The sequence below is a fragment of the Glycine max genome, chromosome 20 (genome assembly GCF_000004515.6).
Source record: "Glycine max cultivar Williams 82 chromosome 20, Glycine_max_v4.0, whole genome shotgun sequence".
Taxonomy (NCBI): domain Eukaryota; kingdom Viridiplantae; phylum Streptophyta; class Magnoliopsida; order Fabales; family Fabaceae; genus Glycine; species Glycine max.
Genome location: NC_038256.2, coordinates 31,399,362 through 31,410,063, shown reverse-complemented (window position 1 = coordinate 31,410,063; position 10,702 = coordinate 31,399,362). Strand labels below are relative to the sequence as shown.

The 10,702-nt window shown below is 37.5% G+C and overlaps 2 protein-coding genes across 4 annotated transcripts; both read right to left on the bottom strand.

Moving 5' to 3' along the window:
• Positions 1-1,524: 1,524 nt before the first annotated feature.
• LOC100777258 (uncharacterized) lies at positions 1,525-4,875 on the bottom strand. The gene has a single exon (XM_003555692.5). It carries the CDS (start codon positions 3,565-3,567, stop codon positions 1,675-1,677), a length of 1,893 nt encoding a protein of 630 aa, XP_003555740.1. The 5' UTR covers positions 3,568-4,875; the 3' UTR covers positions 1,525-1,674.
• Positions 4,876-5,943: 1,068 nt separating this feature from the next.
• Positions 5,944-9,858, bottom strand: LOC100776721 (syntaxin-6_N domain-containing protein). Of its 3 annotated transcripts, XM_006605694.3 has the most exons (7): positions 9,551-9,627; positions 8,959-9,024; positions 8,746-8,860; positions 7,961-8,608; positions 7,764-7,881; positions 6,761-6,820; positions 6,012-6,259 (listed from the first exon to the last, which is right to left on the bottom strand). In XM_006605694.3, exons 3-6 carry the CDS (start codon positions 8,857-8,859, stop codon positions 6,795-6,797), a joined length of 906 nt encoding a protein of 301 aa, XP_006605757.1. In that variant the 5' UTR covers position 8,860; positions 8,959-9,024; positions 9,551-9,627; the 3' UTR covers positions 6,012-6,259; positions 6,761-6,794. The 3 variants fall into 3 exon arrangements, with proteins under 3 accessions (NP_001276133.2, XP_006605757.1, XP_014627714.1); NM_001289204.2 differs by lacking the exon at positions 8,959-9,024 and having other exon boundaries at positions 5,944-6,259; positions 9,551-9,858; XM_014772228.2 differs by lacking the exon at positions 8,959-9,024 and having other exon boundaries at positions 9,459-9,598.
• Between the last annotated feature and the right edge of the window lie 844 nt (positions 9,859-10,702).

The following is a 10,702-nucleotide window of genomic DNA, read 5'->3' as shown; positions in this document are numbered from 1 at the left end:
CATGTCAGCACTCAGTCAGTGTTGACTACGTCAAAGTCATCCACTTGACTTTAACAAAAAAAGTAAAAATAATTATAAATATTAGTGGATATCTCTTTATTTTATTTTATTTCTTTATTGTCTCTATCGTTTATTTTATCTTTCAATGTGATTTTCTTTTTTTCATTGCCTAGTTAGTTTAATTAATAATATATTGTAAATATCTTGTTATTTATCTTATTTCCCCATTTTTAATCTTGCATCCTTAATTACTGAGTGTACTTCCCACTTTTATTCTATCTCTTTTTATTTTCATTCTATTTATTTGATTTCGTAGCACTATGTCAATTATTTATTTATTTTTGTAAGTTTGCATTAGTATTTTTTGATTCACGCATGTGCACCTCATGTTGGGTCTCCGACTTAGTTGACAGTGTTTCAATAAAGTGTGAATAAATTTTGTGAATGTCGTATTGGATTTCCGACTTGTTTGAATTCACAAAGTTTACCACGAAACTAAAATCTTAAAAAAAAAATAATATAATAAAATAAAACCAACCCAACACACAAATAAACAAAAATATAACAAACATAATTCATATTCTCAAGGGAAGTTAATAATTAAAAAGTCACTTTATTTTTTAAAATACTACGTGTTAGGTGCTAACACCTTCTCCGTGCGTAAACGACTTCAAAATCCTTTTTTCCTCAAATCGTAGACCATTCCTTATCTTTTTAATTTTCCCGACATTTTTCTTAAATAAACATTGGTGACAACTTCCCAAATTTTTTTTTGCAAAATAATTTATTTAATTTTATTTCACCCTCCCTTCGTGACCCACTTTGCAACAAAATTTAATGGGCTTAAAGTGAACTAGTTTCTAAACTCTAAAATGAGAAGTAAGGCATATTTACCCATGATTTAAATTTAAAATAAAGTGATTTTAGCCTTCAACCTTCTAATATTCGAGGGCCCTTTGCTCACTTATATAGAAAATTTTACTTTATGATATGTTTGGATGGGAGGGAAGAAATCAGAAAGAAAGAAAAACAGATAATATATTTTCTTTTGTTTTGGTTAGGGGGAAAGTGGAAAGAAAAGAGAGGGATTGAATTCTAGAAACAAAAATTCAAAATTTTCTTTCCTTTATTAGAGTGGCTATTTCCTAATTTAACATAATCTTGCTTGGCACTGTACTAGTTTATTATCCATTACCCAATCCAGAAAGAAAAACCCTTGCCTAGTGTGTCCATTTAAAGTGATACATAGAATAAGAAGTTTTTGAAAATTATCTGAACCAATCTAAATATTAAAGCATTAATTTGTGCCTTCTGCATATGCCTCGGGAATGTTCATTTAAAATAACTTAAAATGCAGCACGGGGAGTAGCAACAGTACCACTTCACACCAGCTTTTCAAGGATCTATAATTCCCAGTTACTGTCAATATCTTTAGAATGTTATTAGTAAGTACTTTCAAGTAATGTATTGTCAATTGTGATTTGTGAAGACCAAATACAATCCATTGATGTAAATTCACAGCCATAACAACAGAGAAACAAAGATTTTCAGATAATTCTAGAGTTCAAGGTACATGATCCATATCCAAGAATGCTATAAACACAACCAAACCATAAATCTCATGACCACAAAATGAAAAAGTACAACACCTATTAATGAACTATGATTACAAAATCAATTGCACATGTATACCCCACTCTCAAGTGTGTGACTAACCTCGTAGAAGTCTGTCTTAGAATCCGAAGCAGGCCGTATAGAAACTCCAGATAATGACTGAGTTACTTGCTCAGAAAATTTCACATAACCAACCACCTCAATTTCTTCATCATCTTCGTTAGAATCTACTGGCATCCGTACTCTCAACCTGCCAGGAGAGCCCTTCAATGGAATCTCTGGCACAAGCCATTTAATTTCTCTTTCAGTCCTATTTAACACAGCTTTTGGAGAAACCTTCAACAGTGTCGGGTCAACAGGCAGTTTCAGAGTGAATGTAACATCATGCAAGGGAACTAGCAAATCAGGATTTGAGGCATATTGTATCATCACAGAAAGCAAACTCCCAGTATGCCGTTTTGTAAGCCGAACCCTCAAAGGCAAAGGTGTCAACCTAGGAACCAAACTATACTTCATAATCGGTATCGGCTCCTCAGAGGCCGCAGTCCTCACATGAAACAGCCCATTGCCAAGGCTACTAACACGCGAACTCTGTATAACAAATCTTTTAACAGCTTCCGTTCCCTCAATTTGGAATGAAAATTCAGTTTCCTTATCACCAGTGGTTTTGGGTGGCAAAGTTCTGAGGTAAACAACACCCATCAAACCTACCCTAGCAAGCAACGATTCCCTGAACTCGGCACTAATCTCCTCCGAGATATACATCTCAGGACCCCTCATGTCAGTTTTCTTCACCAACAAGTTCTCAAGTGGAGTTCCTGCACCGCTTTCACCCGCCGCTTTAGGAGCAGCATCAGGTCCAGTCTGCAACAATTCAACACCACCAAGCCCTAGCGGTTTATTAGGCTTGGTTGGACCCACAAACTCAGAAGGATCAAGTCCACCACCCCAAGCATCATTGAAACCTTCAAAAGCTTCTCCAATAGAAGCCTGCTCATGCCCAAACTCAACACCACCGTAGTTCCCTTCAAAACCCTCCACATTTATTTGCGTGGATTGAGTAGCCTCGGGAGGGGGCAATGTTGTAACATCAAGCCCCTCCAACGCTGAGGTTAAATCAGTACCAGAAGGATCCTTTGTTTTCTTGAACCCTTCGACAAGCTCTTGTGGCTTATTAATTGCATCACTCGCTGCAAAAGGATCCTTTTCCACCTGAGGCTCTTCCTGCTTCTGCTGCAGCTCCTCCTGCGGCTCTGGCGCCGCGGGGGCCAGGCTGGCCGCAACCTCGTCGCCGGCTTCGAGCGTCTCCGGCGGCAATTCGAAGGTCGCGGTGGTGAAGGCGTCGATTCCGGCCTGGTGCTCGAGGGAGTGCACCTCCGCGGAGGCCCAGGTTTCGGCGCCGCGGATCTTGTTCTCGGTGTCGATGGCGGAGTGGACCATCTTGGCGATGTTCTCGCCGTGCATGGTGGCGAGCATGGCGGCGAGCCGGATGTTGCTGACGCCGCGGAGGACGATGTCGAGGGCCATGTAGATCTCGGCGTACTTGCGGCTGAGCTTCTCCGGCGTGACGTCGACGCCGCGGCACGCCGTCACCACGACGCTCACGGCCTGGTTGACGATGTGGATGCACTCGAACACGTTCACCGAGTTGTCGTGGTCGGCGACGGTGATGCCGAGCACGTAAATGCCGTTCACGAGGCGGTACACGACGCGGTAGCGGCTCTCGACACCGACGATGACCTGGCCGCTGGACGCCGCCAGGGGATCGTCGCCGATGGACTCCGCAGCGTAAGCGTCGTCGGGCGCGGAATGCTTGTTGGCGGCGAAGGCGCGGCGCGTCTGGCGGAAGGCGGAGAGGGCGCCGAGGGCGCGTGAGGGAGGGAACCACTCGCGCGTCTGGAGAAGGATGTCGGGTCCATTTGCAGGTTGCAGGGAAAGCGCTAGACAAGACATTGGAGATTCGGATCAAGTTCGGTTAGGGTTCCAGTTTCCGATGGGAAATTCTGATGATCTCATACACTTAAACTAAACCGTTTGAATTCAGAGAAAATTTGAAATTGAACATTGAATTTGCACACAACACAGAGAAACCCAAGAAAGACTCGCAGATCTGAGTGTGGTGGAGGACTGATTATTGGATTCGCTACAGGAATCTGGCACCGATGCTTCCCTTTCTTTGCTTCTCTGTGTTTTTATTTTTTGGCGAACCTTTTGTTCTCTCCCCCTTTGGTTTACGAATAATCTTGGGCCGATCCATCCAGAGAGCCCATAAATTAGCTTCATTCAGTGGAAAACTTTTTTTTTTCTTCGAAAATCACTTAATTCATTTCATTTAAAATAAGAGAAAGAATACATTGTGGAACCTAATCGTGAACTTGGATGCTAGCATGGAATCTTGCCGCCTTAAGCCAAGGTTGGTTCCAAACATTTATTTGGTGTCCATTTCCCAATCTCCATTGCATTCCTTCCTTGACAAGAACCTACAAAGCGTGAATGCTACACCATACATAACTTGGATTGTACCCTAGTTTGGCTTATGAGAACTCACCACTTGGGAAATATTTTACTTTGAGAACTTTTGTTACTATAGAGATTTTGAAACCATGGAGATTTTGAAATCCCATTCCACCAAACTCCTTTTTCATTGTTATTTTCTCCCAACTTAGCCAATTAACACCTCTTAGATACGCCTTTTTTATTTCCCCACCAAAAGCCATTCATTATCTTTTGTATTTGATCTTCAAGGGACACAAGTAACAAATATACACTCATACAATAAGATGAGATTGCTTGAGCACATGACTTAACTAAAGTTTCCTTACCCACTTTTGAGAGATACTTCCATAACCAATGATTTATTCTTGCCCATACTCTATCCTTCATGAAGCTTAACACATTTTTTGCTTCTGCCAATTATTGATGGTAGCCCTAGGTACTTGCGTCTTCCCAATTGATTAGTGACCCCCAAAGATGAGATGTTTTGCTTGAGAGCTTGAGAGGTGTTGGTGCTATAGAATATTTCTGATATACAAAGGTTAATCGTTTGCCCTAATGCTTTCTCATAAGTGTTAAAAATATCTCTCAAATAATCATCAACAAATAAAAGGTGTGAGAGGCTTGGAATCCCTCTATACACCTTGACACCATGAATCTATCCCTCACTTTTTGCTCTCCTTAAGCGTGTGGAAAGCCTCTCTTTACAAATAATGAACAAATAGAGTGATACTTGGTGACCTTATCTAAGACCTCTCCCATGAAAAATATTTCTCATAGGATTCCCATTTATTAGGATAGAATAGTGAACTGTATCTAAACAAGGTTTCATCCAACTAATTCATTTCTAGTGAAAGTCCATCTCGGCCATGACAAAGTAATCCCACTAATCCAATCAAAAGCTTTACTAATATCAATCTGAGAGCCACTTCTCCTTTTTTACCTCTAGTTTTGCATCTCATATGAAAATAATAGTATTGGCAAGTTTTACTACGTGATGCTTGATTTTCGTAATTTTTTCAATCTACAGTTATTTTAATGTTAAATATACTATACTTTATAAAAAGTTCATCACATACTTTTTTCCTAAAAAAATTGATATGATACGAGTCTATGACATCACATCATTCGTGTCAATCTGCGTATGAGAATCCATTATCCAATAGTGCGCCAAGGCATGCTCTTCAATTGCGTTGAGAATTTGGGATAAAGAAGATAATTTTGACTTGATAGTTTTGGAATGCCAACCCTATATGTTTTGTTTCCATTAAAACGTTATTTTGATTTCTAAAAGATTGGGGTATTCACATAATCTTTGAAAGATAGAAACTGTTGTTTTTGTCTAAAAATAGTCTATCAATTTAATCCTTTTTGTCTTCATATTTTCATCTTTCAAGAACCAAAAATCATCATTTCCATTTATTAAAGACTAATATAACTTATTTATTTTGGTCGTTTTTTCATCAGTTTTCCTTTTAAGGACTTCCATACAAGTCATGTTTATTGTTTTTTAGCGCAGATCAGTTAGATTTCCAGTTTGGAAATAATCCTTCTACTGGAAGAATGATGTTTTATTTGTCTATGAACGAATACATTTCATGCTCATAATCTTCATTGGTCTAATTCCAGTGTCCAAAGCTCTATTGTTAAACAATAATTAATTTGTGTTCAAAAGCATTAGTCCAAACCCCGTGAAACCAAATCAATTAATATCATCATAAACAAACACAACTTCGGTATAAACGTCGACAATTGTTTGTCTTTACCCCTTGGTTCCTTCAGAAGTTAGAAACAAAAAAAAAAGGCACCATTTACCCATTACTAAATGTGTTTGTTCATGATAGATAGGACACTCCACCCTGTCATATTTAACTTTCAATTGAAGGTAACACTCAGAGATAGTGTTGCAACCAAATAAAGCGGAACTTGCATTAAATATTGGATGAATGTATATACATTTAACAGCCCTATGAAACTAAAATAGACAGGTGTTCCTGTAGGACGAAGAGGTTGGTTATCCTATCAGTATCCACACTCACATAGGTAACTCAACAACGACAAAATAGAAGTTGGCACTCATTGTCCCTTTAGCTAACTTGTCCCACCAATACTTGAAGGCAGTGGCTGAGATCTCATATGACCAATTAAAGCCCTACAAAAGCCAAACATTGATTGATATAATATTGTCACCCGCCAATTAAAAATGACATATATATATATATATATATATATATAATGTCTCCAAATAAAAGCCAAGGCCTTGAAAATTTTATCTCAGTAGAAATAATCAGATCTCAATATTTTTTCAGACACAAGACCATAAGCAGCTAAAAAATATTTTCATGTCAAATTTTGACTTGAATTAAAAGAATTCTATGTTTCGGGTGATGAAAGCTATTGCATCTGCAATGAGTTAGTTGTGTGAGGACAAATCTACTCGTGAATAAACTATCTTGCAAGAAAACCAAACCAACCATCTGCGGAAAAAGAGAATGCAATCTTTCATTGTTCGAACCGTGTTTTAAGGAGAAAGGAAACATCTTCCTTAGACCCCAAACATACTTGCAATTGCAACATTTTCACTTTTCAGGTTTTATTATTTTAATCATTACAGAATATAAAAACGTAAGTTATAACAAGGTTATAGAAATACCTCTCGAACAGATTGATCGAAGCAGCTGTTTAACTCAAGTTGAATAAAGTACAAAGGGAACTACAGAGAAAGGCAAGAAAATATCCTTAATTAGCAATGCTTAATCAGAAACTAAGAAAGCTAAATGTCTGGCAGAAAGGTCGAAAACACTAAAATGACTAGTCTTGTGCCAAAACATGATAGGCAGCACAGAAGAAGATAAAAAGTACAAAAGTCCAGCTTGCGTTGAAATTGTCCAGACATCTAAAGATTTGAACGAGTTACAGTTTACAGAATAATAATTTGTTTCACTGTACTACACCAAATACAATTAGTAAAATAAAAGCAAAGCCAAAGTGAAACCCCAACAATCATTAACTACCAGTTGATTAATACTTCATATCTAATTGAACCAAAAAACAAAATGTAAGGGTATAATTTATTGTAAATTTTTTTGGCATGGTCAACAACATAATGAAAACATTTGGTAATTTGGATATTGTGCACAAAAAGAGGGTGCCTCACCAGATTTCTAAGGGAGAAGGATAGCTAATCAGCAACAAATTATTGACAGTTCCTAGTTATGAGAACCATCATTATGATCTCAAAACTAATAACTAGATTGATCTTTCCTTAGATATTGGCATGCTTCCTATCTGAATAGTGATTACCTCAGTCCTCATTCTGTTTCTTTCTTCCCCAATAAATTAATCATACAAATAGAAAAAAATAATAATCTTAATCTCAACCAGTGATTTTTAACAAAAAATAATAATAATTGTTCACTATTGATCAATATTTGTGCGTCTTTCGTTAATCATCATATCAAAGATGAAAACAATTAACAAGTTTCAAGATCTTTGAACCAATGTGTTTACTCAAAAGTCACAACCCAGTTAGAGAAAATGCCCATCCATTAAATTAATTTTGTTAACAGGAACATGAAAGAGTATATCTTAAGTAAGCAGAAATTGGAGACAAAATAAATAGACAGAATCCCAGGAGCAGGAAATTGAAAGCTTACCAATGAGAAAAATGGTCAACATTAGAGCAAGTGTAACTTGAACAGAACAGCCATATCGCAAGTGCAAGGGACTTTGAAACTGCCTCTGGCTCTGGCATATACCAATGCCCCCAAAACGCTGCAGAGTACAAAATACTGATAGTAAGCAAAGAAAAATAGAAGAAAAAGTTCCCATCTTATGAATTTATTCATCTAACCTGATTGAACATACGAACTATTCGCGTGGCCTGAGGATAATCTTCAAACTTTTGTTTCCAAAATAGATTTCTGAACCCTTTTTCTTTAGGGGTGGCATCAACAGTCCGTGTGGGTTTATCTCTCTGCTCACCTTCATCAGCAATTACAATTTTTAAAGCACCATAATTAGGCGGACTCCATGTCTTCCTTGTACTAGTTGTTCTATCTGTTTGAGAAACTAAATCATCATTACTTCTAGAAACAGCATCTGCTTTTATTTCTATCAGATAATCTGTATCCTTGTTAACAGAAATGACATCCTTAGAAGACTTTTCACTAGCAGATATATCCCGGTTGCGGAAAGTGTATATATCTACAATCTTATCTTCTTTCTTGGCTTGTTTCACCTCCATGTATTCATCGTTAGTGCTTTGTGTGGTCTGACAAGTTCCAGATAGAAAGGCAGCCAGATCATCTCGCTCTTCTTCATCAAGATTTACCCACCGAAGTGGTTGCTTACCTTCCTCAATGTAAGATTCCCTCAGTGCTGCTTCAACCTGGGTAATTTGGCTTTCAATGGCAGAAATAAACTGCCTATGCCTAGTGGATGTATTGTCATCACTGTGAGGTCGGTAGCTTAGCCTGACGGCTTTATCAAATTCTTCCAACTGTTTCAGCATGTTCAAAACACAATAAGGAACATTCTCTTTGAAAACTTAAGATTTTAGTTGCATATATATATGTTCAATGGAGGATACAGAGGAGGATGAATTCGATATTAACTTTTAATAAAATATTGACATACCTGCCATTTTGCGGTACCTAAAGCAGTTTGCAGCTCTCTACATAGTTCATTTAATTCCTCAGGAGTTGACCTTTCTCTCTTCTCTCTCAACCATGCCCTGTATGCAGATTCCATTCTGGATAAAAAGAAACATGAAACTTACGTAAGACAGATATGACATAGTCCAATATAGTACTTACACACTATAGTGCATTGAAGACATGACCAACTGACCAAGCTCCCTCCTAAATCAGGAATAAGTCAACAAAGGGCATGGTAGTGCACAGACCATCCAAATAGCTTCATTCATTTTGAACCCAGATATAAGTTGGGGCATGCATATCATTCACATGCACAATAAAATCAAATAAAAGGCTAACTCAGTAATAGTTCCAAATTTTGATACAAGGGAAAAAATATATTTTAGATTCTCTTACTTCTTATTCCTCCTTTGTTTCTATTATTCCCCTCAACTACCAAAAACTCCATTTGCAAGCGCCAAAGGAAAAAAACTATAAAATTTTTAAAAATAGTTTCTTATTTTTGTTTTTTTGCTCCTGAACAAGTGAGTGACTCAAAGTTAAAACCGAAGCTCAATGATCATACAAGTCTATTCGAGTAAAGAAGAAATAGAAATTAGGAACAACGAAAGACACGACAATAGGAAAAGCAAAACACCAGAACCAAAACAATTGACACAATCCCCAAGATGCATACTTTAACAAGGAATTTACCTAATCTTGTGATTAAATTAAGCCAATGAAAAACAACTGAAAGGGGTCCAAAACAGGAACCGTGAATCAAAGAGACGAATCGGGGAACGTACATATCAGCTGATTCCTGCACCTCTTCCGCCGCAGAGAAAAAAGCGTCCTTTCGCCATAGATCAAAGCTATTAGCTACCAACATCTTCAACAACAAAACCAAACCACGCACGCGGAGATCAGAAAAAGACAGAAACTTCAATCCTTCCAAGCTGGAAGGATGAAAAGAAACCCAAACACACGCGAAGCTTTGTCTTGTTAAGAACAAAAGCTGTTGGGTGGGTGGTTCTTTCTCTCTCTTCCCTTTTTTGTGTTACGGCGACACAGAGCAAGGGAAGAAGAGAGAGAAAGAAGCCTTCAAAGACACAGTGAGAGAGAGACGTTTAAGCGACCCTTCTCTTTTTTATCCTCCACGTTTTGTTTTTCCGGGCTCAACTAGTTTCTCTTTTTTCGGTTGGTTATGATCAGGTGTTGCAACTTCCACCATGCTTTATGCTTTTTCACTAAAGATTAGCCGCCACGTGTGAGAGTTCCACACGTGGCAAGTTGGAGTTGAACGTGGAGGGTTTTTATTAGTTTGTGTTTTGGGGGTTTTCTATGGAAGTCCGTAACAGAATGATGGCAGCGGGGCAGGAGAGAGGCGTCGGCGGTTGGAGAAAGAAAAGGACAATAGGCCAGTGTGTTTATGGCTGTTGCCTCATTGGTTTACCAAGCCATTTATATTCTTGGTTATTATTGGCTCCAATCACATTAATTTTGGTTTTTACGAACATCTTCAAATTTCAAAGAAATCTTTTCCTACAATACAGAAAGGGAAAAACTTGATTCCATTATACATACTATAACAGAAATAGGAATTGTGATTCTGTTTTTTCTTTTTTAAACTCACTAGTTTAATAAAAATGTGTTTTTATTATATAGAGTGTATAAGAAAATTATCATAAAACTATGATTTGGTTGTACAAAGTGAAATTTAACTAAGAAGTCATTTTTGTTTCTGAATGTATAATTTGCTGATAAATATATATCTAAAAGATGAAAATACAAAATTTAGTCTTCGAACATATAAGAAGTACGACAAATATATGCGGTCATTAACTTTCTTCCGTCAATGTTAATAAAATAGTTTACGTAGCACGTATGGACGAGATTTGTCACTGAAATGATGACCAACATAATCATCTCTAATTGCTAATATAAGAACATATTTGTCA